The sequence below is a fragment of the Gadus chalcogrammus genome, chromosome 23 (assembly GCF_026213295.1).
Source record: "Gadus chalcogrammus isolate NIFS_2021 chromosome 23, NIFS_Gcha_1.0, whole genome shotgun sequence".
Classification (NCBI taxonomy): Eukaryota; Metazoa; Chordata; class Actinopteri; order Gadiformes; family Gadidae; genus Gadus; species Gadus chalcogrammus.
In genome coordinates this window covers 3,024,521-3,040,822 of record NC_079434.1, presented here as the reverse complement: position 1 = coordinate 3,040,822, position 16,302 = coordinate 3,024,521, and the positions used below count along the sequence as shown (strand labels likewise).

General features: G+C 44.4%; 1 protein-coding gene and 1 long non-coding RNA gene across 2 annotated transcripts; one reads left to right on the top strand and one right to left on the bottom strand.

The window, feature by feature from the left end:
• Nucleotides 1-1,902: 1,902 nt before the first annotated feature.
• LOC130377601 (uncharacterized) lies at nucleotides 1,903-7,200 on the bottom strand. The gene is made up of 12 exons (XM_056584753.1): nucleotides 6,780-7,200; nucleotides 6,047-6,188; nucleotides 5,659-5,881; nucleotides 5,433-5,559; nucleotides 4,811-5,109; nucleotides 4,564-4,654; nucleotides 4,222-4,338; nucleotides 4,065-4,140; nucleotides 3,738-3,989; nucleotides 3,270-3,441; nucleotides 2,985-3,133; nucleotides 1,903-2,860 (listed from the first exon to the last, which is right to left on the bottom strand). Exons 1-12 carry the CDS (start codon nucleotides 7,128-7,130, stop codon nucleotides 2,673-2,675), a joined length of 2,187 nt encoding a protein of 728 aa, XP_056440728.1. The 5' UTR covers nucleotides 7,131-7,200; the 3' UTR covers nucleotides 1,903-2,672.
• Nucleotides 7,201-7,764: 564 nt separating this feature from the next.
• Nucleotides 7,765-12,646, top strand: LOC130377285 (uncharacterized). Its single transcript, XR_008894141.1, has 3 exons — nucleotides 7,765-8,341; nucleotides 11,953-12,011; nucleotides 12,426-12,646. It is a non-coding gene; the product is annotated as an uncharacterized LOC130377285 (long non-coding RNA).
• The last annotated feature ends 3,656 nt before the right edge of the window (nucleotides 12,647-16,302 follow it).

Below are 16,302 nucleotides of genomic sequence, written 5' to 3'. Positions count from 1 at the left end.
TATCATATTTTAAACATTCATTTTCCATTTTTTTCGGCTTAAAACGGTTCTACTTGACACGTTTCTTCCAATTACACTCTAAAAATTAATGTAATGTTTTTGACATTTTATTGAATAACAAATCAAAGAGGCAATCGCAAGGACAGCTACGTTTCTGGTCCCGATTTCCAACATCTGGCGTAGCCACGACAACAAGCGAAGCATTCGGCTGAGGGTCACCAGTTAACATGGTCACCACTTGAACTGAAACACCGGGATTACCGCGACCCGGGCAACGTGGGAGATCGCGCGCAGAGGTCTAATTAGGCATATATATATTTGTATTTGAAATGCAAGATCTTTTCGTGGAGACTACACTCAGAGCAGCTGGAACTGAACAACAGCAAGAGGAAGGAGGAAAAACGGCTATGAAACAAAGTTTCCTTCATCGCCAAACTCTAGCTAGCTAGTTTAGCATGCTAACTAGGGGTACGCCACGTGTTGCCCCTCTCCCCCATAGTGCATTTTTTAAATGGTTAAAATGTCCGTGTGTAACCGTTTGTAAATGTGCACACCCTTAATAACCTTGTTAGCCAACTTTCCAATTCAAATATATATGTTATCTGGCTAAGGAGAGGTACAGGTATAAACAAGTATACAATACCTTTCAATACTGCGGTTGTTATATGATCCATGGCCGGATGTATGGCATCTCTTCCATCGTGGCGTTGTTACAACTAACGTCTCTCGGTCGTGCAGCATGACCGGGGCGGCTTCTGCTTCAGTTCTGGAGTCTGCCGCAAAGAAAGCCAGCGAGCCAGCCAGCCACCAATGTGCTTAAAGCCCATGGTGCAGGTTAACCGGAAGTTTTGATTAATGGGTACATAAAGCACTCAAAATATGTATATAAAGTTAGAAATGTCTCCAAAATGGTGTTAAAGTCCAGTTTTTGTAGTTTTTGGTTAGTAACGGTTATTTTTTACGCAATTTGGCGATGACGTCACGTAGGGTAGACGCATACTAGAACTAGCATTATGGCGGACGAGGAAGAGGTAGCAAGACCCACTCTCAACATTTATGATGGCCCACAGCCATATAATTTCGAACCGGTTAGGCGTATGAGGGGAAATGAGGAAATACCGAGAGCCGATGGCCGTCAAAGACAAATAAATGCATGGTCAGAGGAGAATGAGTGGAGAGTTGGTGAAGTGTCCTGGTGAGTTGCTACCATTTAGAAACGTAGCAAGGAGCGCTGGAGCTAGTAGTCTATGAACAGCAGTGCATACAATAACTTATTTTTTCAGTGAATAGCATCGAATGAAAGTCAACGTTTTCTTTATATCTAGTGACAGTGATTATGTCATTGGCTCAGATAAGTACCCTAAACTTAGTCAGAAGATCCAGAAATAGAAGGCATAATAGCTTGACAGTCCCACCTGTGAACCCCTAGTGTTTATTCTAAGCTTTTACCTTTCTCCGGTGAAAATGTTGTTTGCAAACGTAGCCGACGCCGAGTAGGCTGGTTATGTCTTCAGTGTGATTATTTTTGATAGTGCTAACTCGTTTTCCTCGTGATTGATTGTCATTGAAACTGTCAGGGTACCGCTTACCGGGAGAGAGCAGTAAGCGTGTCTGTGTCGCTGTGTTTGGCAGGTGTCTGTGTGGGCGGTGTCGTCCCATGGAAACTGTGGTGGAGAGCTTGTGTTGTAGGGAGGTGAGCGCGTTTTGGTCGCTGGTCGAGGAGCTCACCCCGCGGCCAGCAGATGTAACGTGCCTTACGCAGCATCCGGGATTTGAGGCATGATGCCTGAATCCGTTTGTGCTAAAAATAGCATACACACACTTCAGGCAGGATCATGGTCCCCTTCAAGCCAGCACGCACGAGTATGTTCATGGTTTATGTTTACTTTACAAATCATTTGAACCAAGTTATAGGTGACAGGAGATTTGTTGCATACACAATAAACATGCATAAGAAACAGGCTTAAAATGACGTTTCCAACCCACTTACAGAGTTTTAAACGTAAGAATCTTTCCTACTTATCCCTAGGCAATACCGGTACACTGCGTACAGGCAAGCTATACGCTGGGCTTATGGCGTTTTAGGGAGGAGTATAAGGAAGCCTCTACCCTCTTGTGTGGTTTCAACCATCTTGTTTGGATGAAAATGAATAAAAATAAGTTATGCTTATTCTGTTGTGATCATTCAATTGCCCTTAAAATGTTATAAGTACACAGAACACATGCATTTTGGATAAAAAAAAAGTTGATTGGCATTGCTTGTAATGGTTACTGAACAAAGACACAGGTTGGAATTAAATCTATATAAAAAAAATGGTTAGGCACAAAACATACAAGGAACACTGATGAAGGGCTAGACCCGCAATGTTTAATTCTAATTCTAATTAATTCTGCAATAGTGTAGTCATACCCGAGGGTCAGTTGATGGTTCTCTTTTTCTCTCACACACACACACACACACACACTATTTCATGCATGCATACATGCAGTGATACATGCAAAAGCACATCAAGCAGACACACAGTGAGCCCAGACAACACCGCACACAGAGGTTGACAAGGCACAGGTAAAATGATTACCAAATTATTTTGAATTATATACAAAGAAATTTCATGCAAATAATAACAACTAAATCATTGGACTTGTCCGTGGAAAAAAATAATAATGTGAAATTAGGTTTTCTTGAAGCGTGACTGCCGGGCTAGGTAGAGGCTGATGGCCTCCTCCTTAGGAATCTGTTCGAAGGATTTGGCGATGGGGGCGGGTGCATCGGAGGACAAATTGGCGCCAACCTCTCGAAGAACCGCGGGTGAATTGTCGTAGCTCTCCCGAAGGGCCTTCATTAATGATGTTGCATAACCTGCAGACATAATAATAATAATATTAATAATAATAATAATAATAATATTACTTTATAAAGATCATTGTCACTGATCACTCGTGCGCCATCTCAAAATATGATAGAACTGCCTGACACTGCTTACCGTATGAGGCTGCCTCTTTGATGGGACGCACCACATGGGCACCTTTTCTGAAGCGCGGATACCGCACGCAGTACTTCTCCGTCCCGTCACTTCTCCGTGCTGTCTCGCGATTGGCATTGTGATTATAATGCAGCGCCGCTAAGAGAAGCCTACAAAATAACACATTTGAGAAAACCTTTGAAACTTGGTGTATGACAAAATACTACAATAGGCACGTTAATAGGTACTATTATTACTATAAAAGGCATAATAATTGGCAGTGTTATTCCATTGGATAGCACTGACCTGCTATACATCCCAAGGTATGAAAACCCTGTGTGCTTGGGCGCGAAGTGCAAGATGAGGGAGTGGTAAGCCTCAAGGGAGAAGGTCTGGTGCTGTGGAGACAGCTGACGAACATCTTTCAGCAAGGCAGCCCTCATCATTATGTTCTCCAACTTGACTGCTGCCAATGAGCCTGAAAAGACCAAGACAGGTAGGCAGGGAGGCAGACAGACACACAGACAGACGGAAAACGTACAAATAGACAGGAAGATGGATACAGACAGAATTCCTTTTTGAAATGGAAACACATGAAATTGTCCTGCATATGAATTATAGCAAACATAAACAGTAAACAGAATGTTATGAGATTGCCAGGGAATGAAAAAATAATTTCATCACGAAGGTCACATGTCAAAGCATCCAGACAATTACTCAAAGACAGCAACTAAAACAAAACTATGTAGAGCGTGCATAATACCAGTACTGTACCTGGGTCCAGCCACTCTTTGTTGCGCTGATCTTCGTCTAGAGGGCCATGGGCACAACTGGAGAAGGCAGGGGTGTCATGGTCATGGATGTCCTGGATGTGGTTCACTAAACTTCTCCATTTGGCCTCCATGACCGCTGGGTTGCCATCTGGGGTTGAGGCTGCAGTCCAATAGAGGTGATTCACTATAGCTGGCCTCCACAACTGTAGTTGGTCACACTCTTTGGATGCTGCATCCAATGCCTTCCCCAGACCTGTTTTAGAACAAATGGTATTAATTGATATGCACTAACAAAAACTGCTTCAAGGTTCCAAAAATGGATACATACTTTTTGCAATGTGCCACACGTCAAAATAATGCTGTGTCCCTTCAGGGATCAGCTCCTCTCTCACCCATTTGGCAACCTAAGGAGAAAAAACCACAAACATCCAGCTTCAGTGCAATTCAGATATTTACATTCTATACTGCATTTTTATTGTAAATACCTGGCGATGTCGGTCCGTGATCAGCGTTGCCAAATGCAGGTCGTTTCCCCTCAGCAGGCCAACACTGCGCTTGAGCCCTTCAAGCTCACACCATGAGCTGTTGGGGACCTCTGAGCTCTGCAACATGACATAACAGTGTAAGTGTAGAATGCAGGTGGTGTTGAAGGAGGCGTTAATGAACCGAAGCGTTGCTGGTCCAGGCATTATGATACACTACTCTAGTTAGGCAATACACAATAAAGCTCTATGCATGGTTGTACTAGTGGAAAGATGTTATATTAAGATACAATCCTTTTACCAAATTGCAGAGTTCATTTCTTTGTCTAATAACATCAGGTTTACCTGAACAAGCTGAACATCCACCACCTTGTTCACTCTGTCCTCTATCAGAGAGTATGACCCATACTTTGCGCAGTGCCCAGGAGAATCTGACCTGGAATTAATTACAATTTATGTTTCAAGTTTTTCAAACCATGGTCTGTAAAGACAATCCACCATGTCAACTGCAAATGCCAACTAAAGCCACCCTACATGATAACAAATAACAAAATCAAAACGTGGAACTGGTCTAGCTCTCACACTGGTTTACCTGCAGTCACCAGCAAGAACTAGCCCGCCATCCATTGCCCGTAGGTCACTAAAATTCTTGGCTTGATCATTCTGCCAGGCCTGAACGATTACTGGGATGGTGTAGCGGCGCTGATGGCGAAAGAAACTGCTCGCACTGATGCACTGCAGGCCAAACAGGGTCAACATTCTTAGTGTCTGTGTGGCCAAACATCCAGTAAAATGAATGGCCCCACTTAACAGGAGGTTGCAGGTTGGCATGTTCCTGTGGAGCATTGGCTGGTTTTGCCAGAAACGGTGGTAGCCACATGATGCACAGACCTAGATATGTAAGAAAATAAAATAAAACATTGTAATCAACAGTATATCAGGATTCAATATAGAGTAAGTACTGTACATTACTGGTCAAAGGTTTCATATTTTCAATGAAACACACATGACCAATACAGTATAACACTCAAATATGATGGCATCACAAACCAGCAGACTTAAGCCAGCCTGGTACATACATTGTAAATTAACTGGCAAGACAGTCAGAGCTATCAGATTTTTTTTCTACACTATTGCAGAATTAATTAGAATTAGAATTTCAGATTTTCTAATCAGATGGCCACGTAAACAAAACTGCATAAACAAAACTGTACCTGCTTGATCTTAACAAAAGTTCCTTCCTGCTGCACGATGCTCCTATCCGACCTCTCACAACAGGCCGGACAGATGGCAAAAAGGCCCATCAGCTCCTCTTGGCAAACAATGAATTTGTCAATGCAACTACAACAACAAAAAATGAGGGGGAGGGGGGCGGTGTCATTCAAACTAACAAAGCATTGAGCATTCAATATGGTCTATGTTGGTTTTAGATTATCTCACTTGTGGTGGGGGTCACACGTGTAAGGTGGCTCCTCATCAAACAATTCCTCCTCATCCATCGGCTCTTCGGGCACCCACGACAAGTCACTGATGACAGTGGCATTATCATCATCATCGTCGTCAACTGTCTGTTCAGGACTAGCGAGGGGAGTGGAGGCTTGTGGGCTGATTGAAGTCTGTGTGCCCACGCTAACCATCTTGGGCTTCAGGTTAACCTGCACAGCTGTGGCAGAGGGAGTAAACATACCCAAACATATGACAATCATGGCAAATCTAAGCGGCTATGTTTTGGTGTAGGCTATGTATTCATTTCATCAATCTGTATGGAAATGTCCTACTTGCAATGTTTTAGACATAATATCTACCCCTTAAAATACCAAAGATTTACCGTGAGACCATCGGGGGGGCTTCAAATAACATTGTGTCCCAGCATCAGAAGTGGAGGAGGGCAAGGGCTGATCCCCAGTATCGACACTCTCCACAGTGTCTACACTGTGCACGGTCTCCTGCTGTGAGGCGTCTGTCAACATCTTGCGAAAACAAATATAAAAAAGTATATTAGTATAAAGTATAGTATATATAAGTATATAAAAAAGAAATGCAAGGGTGTAGTGGTGAAATAAGAGGTAGGTAAACTGAATACTTAGATCAGTGATTCGCAACCAATGGTAGTACATTTACTGTATTGGGAGGTAGCTAAACTCTGAAGTGAGAAGTGGATAAACTCTGTTTCTCAAATTTCAGAGGTGGGTAAACTGCGTTTACTTGCGTTTAGCGTCCACTACAGCCCTGACGACACGGTCACGGTCAAATACAGTATATGTGAAAGAGAACCGTAGCAGTCTAGCACTAACACAAAACGCAAACACACTGTTGTGAAAGCCGCTTGATGATGACGATCACTGATCAAAACACTAGCCATGAAGCTTTCATGACGATATGGACATTTACTTCAGGGCAATTTTGTTTTGGCTCATATTCGTGAATCAAGAAATATGCTCTTCTAATGTCAGACTGATCATGCTTGTAGAGGAGGCTGTGTCAAAGGGAACACGGTATGCAAAATACACAGATCTAGCTAACGCGCAGCTTGTAATTAGCAGCTATAGCATGATGCTTACCGTGGCAATCTCTCGCTTGCGGCAGACGGTGTCTCTCGACCTCGGGACAGGGCAGGCAGAGTGGTTTGCATGCACAGACGGCACGGCGGTAGGAATTAACTTCGCCGTCCTCTTACTCTTTAAACCAAGTGAGACCATCTTGGCATCCCCTGAGTGGTAATCCTCCTCCTTGAAATGCGCGCTGCATATTCTGGAGTACGCGGTAACAGAGCTAGCTGAAAAATCTGCCCGCCTAACCTTGACAAATTGCACCCAGCTTCGGAGAATCCCTTTGTCCTTGGGGAAGCAATGTACCCTATGTCCACTTTTGCTGGAGTTGTTGCACCCGCCACAAATACAGTAGAAAACCATGTTATCTACTTATATATCTACTCTCTCTCTCTATCTATATATATGTTATGCTATGCTATGCTATGCTATCCCTCACTATCTATCCATGTTATGTTATGTTATGCTATGCTATCCCTCACTATCTATCGATGTTATGCTATTCTATCTATCTATCGATGTTATGCTATTCTATCTATCGATCGATCTATCTATCTATCTATATCTAGGCTATCTCTATTTATGTATTTACTTATATAATCTGACACTGTCTCTCTCTCACTAGCGGCTTCGGCTGTCGTCCAAAAGCGAGGAGTACCTTATGTGACGTCATGCAATGCATTGTGGGAGAAATAAGAATCATCGCTAACCTGTGGCTAATAACCACTAATATATCACCTACTTTTCCTAATATTTATATTTTGTGATACCCTACAACATCAAATACAATGGATAATTGTTTAAATGTTTATTACCAACTAGAAAATTGCCAGAATAGAAGAAAATAGAAACCTGCACCATGCCCTTTAAGCTAGCTACGTGCACCTGACCTCATTCCCGCGCTTTCCCATTGGATGGTACCATTACATAAAGGGGGGTTGCGAGACATTTGAAATATTGTTAATATAGAGAATATGATTAACTGATGCAGTCATGGGTGAAATTACCTAAATATATTTGAATATACACTCATTCCACAGGTTACTCACAGCCATTATTATGGCGAATATATCTCTATATAGAAAACACTTGACTCACTGGCCCCCCTTATATTGCTAGATAATGTGATAAACGTCTGCATTAAATAGTTGTTGCCGTCATTTTACGATCCTTTTCATGGTCTGCAGTACTAGTGTTTCAATTTTGTTTGGGTTGAAGTTCAAGATGCTTTGGCGGGGCGTTATCTGCTGCGTTTTTATTGCTTTTTCACTGATACATGTATTGAGCCATGTCAATCGACTGCACAGTCGCAGACCCGATTTCAGGTTTCTTTGGAGGACAAACTGATAATCGCCGTTGGTTCTCGCCCGATTTTGTATGACCAGTCCCTGTACACATACAGGGACACCACATTAAAAGATCGGGCATGGCAAGATGTGTCGTTGCAGTGAGGAATTTAGAGTGCAACTCATTTTATCATGTAAAGGGAAAACACTCTAGCCACCTTCTTGAAGGCACCAGACCAGACGAGGACCACTGAGCAACTGGAGGAAAGTCTAGTACCGCTGCAACAAGTAAGTGGCTAGCTACGATTTTTACAGTGTCATGACTCGTGACACGTTCATTTTATGAGAAATGCATGTGGAAATTGTATGTTGAAATTAGGGCTACAATAGGCTCTGTGCACTAGAACCCGGAAGTCAACTGACGGTGTCGGCATTCTAGTTTCCGGTCTACTTACTGACCTAGTCCATAGCGTGAACATGTCTGGCTTTTCTAGATGTCTCCAAGACCTACCGACAATAAATGTTAACGATGTTCACCGCATTGTTGGTGCTAGTTCCCTTGCCCCTACAAGCAAGCGGGAAAAAGGATTTAAGCTCTATATTTCGAGTTATTTGCGTAACTTTGAGGGTAGGTGACAGACTACCGGCTTTTTAGTGAACATTTGTTAGCGACAACATTTTTTTTCTGTATTTAAAACACTTAACTGTCCGTTGTTGTACTAACTGTACCAACGTGTGTCCATTTTTTAGTGTCTAGCAAAGATAAGGGAACATCGGAGGTGATTATCAGAGCATTGTGCCACAGGTCCATGAAGAAATCAGAGAAGCCTCACAGCTTGAAGCTAGCGATAAACCAACCGTTATAAACAAACCGTTATACGCCTGTTTCTTTTATAACAGTGTCCGTGGGGGGATTTAGCTGAGGTCATATGTTTAATCAAATAATCAATACAAACATGTATAATTAAAAAAAACAGCACAAATGTACACACAAGCGCACTTTCCTCGTCAGCCACCACAACACGCAGAAAGCGCCAGCCTAAAGCGCCCACCACGGCCCCAACACAGTGCAGGCACGCGAGCCGCACACAGACACAAACACACCAGCTTCACATTGCCTCAAACTCCACAAATGTCTCTTTTTGTATAGCACTGTAGTGCTCACGGTCAACACACACTGTACTAGTAGCACTGTACTCATGGTCTAAGACCATCGGAACGGGTAGCTCAGGCTCTTCGGGGTCGGAGCAAGGCTCGGGACTCGCCGGTCTCTCTCTTTTCTCCCAGCCTCCCACACACCAACCCGTGTTACCGGCTGGAAGCTGAGCACAACGGTACACAGCAGTATTGGTTTGATCCGCCTTCATTCCGTTGAAGCTTGTGAAGTCTTCTAACATTAAATTTCCGTTGTTTGGTTGGGTTTTCCATCTTTTTACTATTTATAGTTGCCGTGGTAACTGATACGGGAAGTAGACCGGAAACTAGTATGCTGACACCCGGCGACACCGGAAGTTCGCTTCTAGAGTTGTGCACAGAGCCTATAGATTTGACAATCAGTTATAATTAAACCATTAGCCCAGCTAATCAAACTATAAAAGCAGTCGCGATCTGTGAACTTTAACATACTAAAGTGATAGCAATTATGCAATTATTATTGAGTTGATCTGAAGTGCTAAAAAAAAAAGTTAAATCTAGTCTATGGCTCTAATCCATGTCATTAAATCATTTTATTTCATCTGATGAACTACAAAACAAAAACTGGTCAGAATTACTATTTCTTCCTTCTTTTTAATCGTAATAAAAGACAAGTTTCCGGTTAAATGGGGACCATTTAAAGGGGACCTATTATGCTTTTTCGACTTTTATGACCTATAAACGTTGTTATAATGATTGATAGTCATGTTTAACCATACTAAAGTGTCAAATAATGACGTACGTACATGCATTTCGACGTATTGCTTGCTGACAGTCTGGGGTGGCTGTGCAGAGCGCTAAACACTCGGACAACGTCTGCGATTCACTTGTTCACATATCCAGGAAATCATCTACGTAGAGGCACTTCTGCCGCGCCCCCATATGCCTAGTGAAATCGATAGTTATGTTATTATAACTCTAGTTCTATGATTGTAGGCGTAGCCGTCTAGGCTCCGCCTGATGGGCTTGTTCCGTGCGCGCAGTTGCGCGCACTGAAAATTTCAACTATGGTAGCTGTAAATTGCACCCAGTACCGCAGGAAGTAGGGGTGCTGGGGGTGCTGCAACACCCCCTGTCCGAGGCCCTGTCTTATCACAGAAAACGATCTTTTCTAAAAACTCCGGCCAAAGTGGAGATTTCTGAAAACGCCGGTTATGTGTTGCCGTGTCAACGGGGAGAAACGGGATTTTAGGTTCTGAAGCGTCACATTATGCACCGGAAATGCTTAACGTCATGTGAGCGCCCGCTGTACCGTATTGGTCCGAATATAAACACAAACCCCATTGTGGGACGACCTATATTTGGAAAAAAGATTTGAAGACCACATCTTGTTTTTATGAATAAATAAATTGTATTCATTGAAATAATATACGAAAATAAAAAGGCATAGAATAAAACACTGCATTGCCACTAAACAGTAGTGCAAATAGGCCGTACTGATGTGTACACCAAAGACTATTCCTGACACTCCTCTGCCCCGCTGTGTTCGCTCTGGCTGTGGTCGCTCCGAACTGTTTCGGCCCGTGGCAAAGCGAGTCATCCTCGCTGCTGTCCAAGGCATTTTGAGACGCAGCATTTATTTAATGCTCATATGACCTAGTGCTGAAAAAAGGTTAAATGAAAAAGTGTGAGGGGAGCGTTGGTGCGCTAAACTTGTTCTGTGAGCAGCTGGATGTGAACCATGGTGTGAAGGAACGATCCATGATCGATTTTCAACTGTGCGCGCATGCACTGGTGTAATTGAGCTGCGCTGCTATATATTTTTTTATCAATGTAACGAGTTGCGAGTCTAGTGCAGGCTGAGTTTTTTTTTTTCCAGCACCCCCTGCTGAGAATACGTTCCCGCGGCTATGGTTGCACCAGATGTTATAAACATTCAACGGTCACATAAATCATTACTATTTTAGAAAATGTATGTTTGTTTCATATAATTGTATTGGAAGTCCTGGTTTTCACTAGGGTTGCCGCGGTGTGGACATTTTCACACCGAGTAATACACTCGTCTCAACACCGGTATTACCGAGTATAAACTTTGAAACTAGGTCAACCGCCACACAAGCATCGGTTTTTAGACCCCTCCCGTCCTTCAGTTGCCGCCAACGTTCGAAAGCAGCGCCTAGGATTATTCTTCTTTCAGTTTTTCTCTTTCAGCGTTTTTATTATCAATTACTCTCTGAAAAAGAGTTTTCCTTCTCTTTGCTGGTGGTGGTGGTGGTGGTGGTGGTGGGGATGGTGGCGTCTTGTCTGCCATGGAAAGTGTCTTCTACTGCTAGGTCCAAATGTGGATTAACTAGTTCCAGTAGCTACCGCAGGATAACAACAAACAGGAGCTTGCTCTGGGTCACGAGCTCTGGGTCACGAGTACTGCACGAAGGGGTCGCGCGCGGGGTGCGGGGGAGGGGGAGTGCAGTACGACCGTTTGATTGACGTACTTACTGTCCAATGCAACTCGGTGGCAATGGAAATGATTGGCTGGAGTCCGAGCCCTGCCCGTTCCACAGATGATTGACTTGTTTAATTTATATGTCAGTACTTCTAACTCAGTGGCTGTAAGCGGGTTATGATAAGGATTTCAAGTAATTTTGCAAAAATGGCCAAAAAAGCGAATTCCATACCCAACCTTTAATTAAAAAAATGGAGGACAAACTGATAATCGCCGTTGGTTCTCGCCCGATTTTGTATGACCAGTCCCTGTACACATACAGGGACACCACATTAAAAGATCGGGCATGGCAAGATGTGTCGTTGGAGGTGGGGGAAACAGGTAATATGTATTTATTTTCTAATTATTTTCGATGTATGTACTACTTTTCAAATGAATCAGTGTTGAATGACTGCTAGCAATACAGCATGCATGGTCCAGCATTAGCATCCTCCAAAATATATAATTAACTGCTACCTAGAATGTATAGTTGCAATTGCTGACACATGTTTAAACATGCACTTTCTGTATACATATGCGTTTTGGAAACAATATCCCTGTATTTATTAATTTGAGTTGGACCGTGTATGCAGTGCAGAATCCAAAAACGTAACATGGCAGCTACAGCATAGCTACTGCTACATAGATAAAGAGTACATAGACATAAATGTTCAAGTCTTTACAGAAAATAATAATGCAAAGAATGAAGTAGATTGTAATGTGATCAATAATTTTATTTCATATATTTATTTACAGCGGCTGAATGTGTGAAGAGGTGGAGATCCCTCAGGGACCGATATCGGAGGGAGAAGGTGAAGGAGAAGGAAGCCCAGAGGAGTGGGGCAGGGGCCGACAAGCAGCCTGTGTGGAGGTACATGGTGGTGATGGGCTTCCTAGCGCCATTCCTGCAAAATAGAGGGACCACCTCCAACCTCCCGCATCGGAACCCATCCCCGGTGTCGGTGATGGTGGTGATAGAGGAGCATGGAGAGGCAGGTGCGCTGTCACTAGCAGCAGATGAAGCAGCCCCAGCCCCAGCCCCAGCCCCAGCCCCAGCCCCAGCCCCAGCCCCAGCCCCAGCCCCAGCCCCAGCCCCAGCCCCAGCCCCAGCCCCAGCCCCAGCCCCAGCCCCAGCCCCGGCCCCAGCAGCGGACGGTGGACCTGTGGGTAGGAGCCAGTGGCGCGTGCAGCCCCCAGAAGAGGGCAGGGGTAGGAAGCGGCGGAGGCCTGAGATGTCCTCCTTTGAGCAGGGCATGCTGGCATTCATGGAGCCGCTGGCTACACTTGCCTCGCAGCCGCAACCACAGCCACAGCCGCAGCCGCAGCCCCCCTCTGAGGACGAGACTTTCTTTATGTCCCTCCTCCCTGCCATGAGAAGGCTCTCCAGTGCTAATAGAGCCATGGTGCGGTACGAGGTGTACCAAATCGTTTCCAGGGCAGATATGGCGGCGCTACAGGGGGAGGTTAGGGAGAATGACAGTGACTGAGTGACTGAGTGCGTGAGGTTATGTTTGTTATGGTGTTAAATTATGGTGTTTCTGTCGTTTTGTTGTTCTGTTGTTCTGTGTGTTCTTAATTAAAAAAAAATACTTTGATTGTGATGTGTTCCTTTTTAAAATACATTTATAATACATTATAATTTGGAAGTGGAATTATGTTATTAATATTAGCACATTAATAATTATTCAGTACACTTGCAGAAAGACAATAGGGATTCTTGAAAGCTGGCTCGGGTCATCTGTGAAAAACAAAACCAAATCATTATCAATCATTATTACATTTACTTTTAAAACTTAACCTTGAGCAAATGTACAATGTATACGCAGGTATAGGAAGGTGCAGGTGTAGTTGGAATTAGGGCTGGGTATCACTAGGTACCCCACGATACGATACGATACTATCACGATATTTTACCCACGATAACGATAATATCACGATACAGTGATTCTGCGATTATCGATATATTGCAATAAATTTCACCCACGATACATCACGATATCTGTGTCACTGAAGAAATTCAGAATTTATTACAAAAACATTTTATGCAAAGTAACAGAAAATTAGAAAACAAAATAAATGCAGAAAACATTTCATTGCTTAGTTTCATTCGCTCTGTTTACAGTGGATGTATCGCAATGGCGAGGCGCACACAGCCAGCCGTGTTCTGTAAATATTCTAGAACACACGGGAGTCCTGGAGCTCTATATCAAAATATTATCATATAGCCTACATAGATATCTATATCATATAATATATATTATAACCGCCAAAAGATGTGTGAGCCGATATTATGAATCTCAAACGACCGTGTTGGGTTCTCCGACGTTCCTGGTTCTTCAACGTCCTCATCAATGTGAAGTAGACTGAACCACGACAAGGAGGAGAAAGGGATTGTTCCCGGGCAGCGCTTAGGCACCTCCGCCTCCGGCGGTGGTCCCTCAGCGGGTCTCAAGCTGGAGACATTCGCCGCCAACAATCCCTTTCTCCTCCATGTCGTGGTTCATGTTCTTGAGGGAGTCAAAGCCAAAGTTCTTTCCCCCCAATTCATTCTCAACCTTGGCTGAGATAACCCCCAATACGAGTCTCGTTGTAGAAATACCAGAGACGAGAGTCCGACAGAACGGTTATCCAAATAACAAGGAAGTGTACAACACTTGCGATACAGTCCTGGAGCTCTATATCTAAATAATATCATTTATACCACGGTCTGCGGGAATACTCGATTCTGATTGGATGCAGGGTGTGCATTAACTCCTGATATACGGACACCGTCCTCCGGAGGCTCCGTCCTCCGCTTCGCGTCGGACGGTTCACGCCTCCACGTCGTCCATTAATTCCTGATAATGGACACCTCGTCGGGCATTATCCCTTACATAATACATAGAAATCTATATCATTTAATACATATTATCACGGCCAAAAGCGGAGTGCGCCTCCAGACGATATAATGAATCACAAACGACTTTGTCGGGTTCTGCGACGTCTCTGGTTCTTCCACTTTCACATCAACCTGAAATCGACTGAACCGCGCGCTGCCGGCTGCCCGCTGCCGGGCGATGGTGCCTCGCGGCAACCGGCGGCATGACGCAGTTCATGTACTTCAGCCAGTCAAAGCCAAAGTTCCTTTCTCCCAATTCCTTCTCAACCATGGCTGAGATAACATAACCCCCACAACAGTCTCGTTGTGGAAATACAAGACACGTCAAAGAACCGACAAGAAACACTTGCGTTACAGTGTGTGTATTCACACAAACACACACACATGTGGCGCTCGCACGGTCGAGTCTCATTGGCGGGCCAACGTCTCTGGGCGGGCCAGGCAGAGTAAGGGGAGGAGCTGAGATTCCTGATGACGTCAAGAATACAGGCATTCCCAATCAGCGCACTTGAGCCTCCGTTTTTTCAAAGGCGAGCAGAACAGCTAGTGCTCGTTTTACACCAAACGCAAGTTTTAGCAATTGGGGGACCATAGGCAGGCCAGGGGAACTCATATTTATGTTAGAAAACCTCATAAAGTGAGATTTTCATGTCATGGGACCTTTAAATATCGATATTTGACGTCAGCATATCGATAACGTCCCGCAAGACGAAATATCGCGATATGTCGCAGTATCGATATTTTGGCACACCCCTAGTTGGAATATGCTTCTTTTCTTAAGATATCATATGGGTAGCTCTTAAAAGAGCTGTTTGGTTGAAGAGCCTTTGTGTTGCTAGGCTCTTGGCTGCCATGGCACTGCACCCTCCTCGTTGAAGAACGCACAGTAGGCCTCCCGCATCTGGATGGTCAGTCTGGTGGCGTTGTTGGAGCCCATCCTGGGTGCATCACGCAGGGCTTCAGGATCAGTCGATGGCTCGATGTTCGGTTCCAACCCGCGTCTTCTCCCCTGCAGCTTCTTCCTCTCGAGAAAGTTGTGCAGCACACAGGTGGCCCTCACACACACCTTAGCTACCTCAGGACTGGTGCCAATCACGCGCCGGTACATGCGCCACCTAGATGCCAAGATCCCGAAGGCACATTCCACTACCAGACGAGCCCGGCTGAGGCGGTAGTTGAACACTCGCTTCTCCTGAGTGTGATGTTGTCCAGGGAATGGCCGCAGCAGGTGGGTCATGAGTGGGAACGCCTCATCCCCCACAAACACGTGAGGAAGTGGCCCCCGCTGCTCTGCACCGGAGATGACGCGGGCGGGAGGGAGGTCAAGGGTGCCATCGAGAAGAGCTTCCCCAAACGCGGAGTTACGGAGGGAGCCGCTGTCACTCGTCCTGCCGTAGCCTCCAGCATCCACAACCCGGAACAGGTAGTCGGTGTCCACTATGGCGAGGAGGACCAGGGAGAAGGTGCCCTTGTAATTGTAATACAAGGAGCCAGAGTTACCTGGAGCTTGTATTAGGGATGGGCCGATAGTCGATTCTATCGGATATCGACGATGGATGGATTCCATCGTCGATCGTCTGAAGTTGCCGATAAAAAGGCGATAATTAATTTTTAATTTAATTATTATTATTTTATTTATTTTTTTTTTGAAAAACAGCGCTGTGGTAGCTATTTTTACAACTTAAAAAGCCCCTCAAATTGTAATTGAAATTAACTGGCACAGATGGAAAACATACTATGTAGCGCTGACCTGCC

What these genes read in the sequence shown, in the direction of transcription:
- LOC130377601 (XM_056584753.1), bottom strand. Translation starts at nt 7,130, where the DNA reads ATGGTTTTCTACTGTATTTGTGGCGGGTGCAACAACTCCAGCAAAAGT. An exon ending in CTTTTGTTAAGATCAAGCAG is followed by an intron (nt 5,110 to 5,432) that starts GTACAGTTTTGT and finishes TTACATATCTAG; the next exon opens with GTCTGTGCATCATGTGGCTA. An exon ending in CAAAGAGGCAGCCTCATACG is followed by an intron (nt 2,861 to 2,984) that starts GTAAGCAGTGTC and finishes TTATGTCTGCAG; the next exon opens with GTTATGCAACATCATTAATG.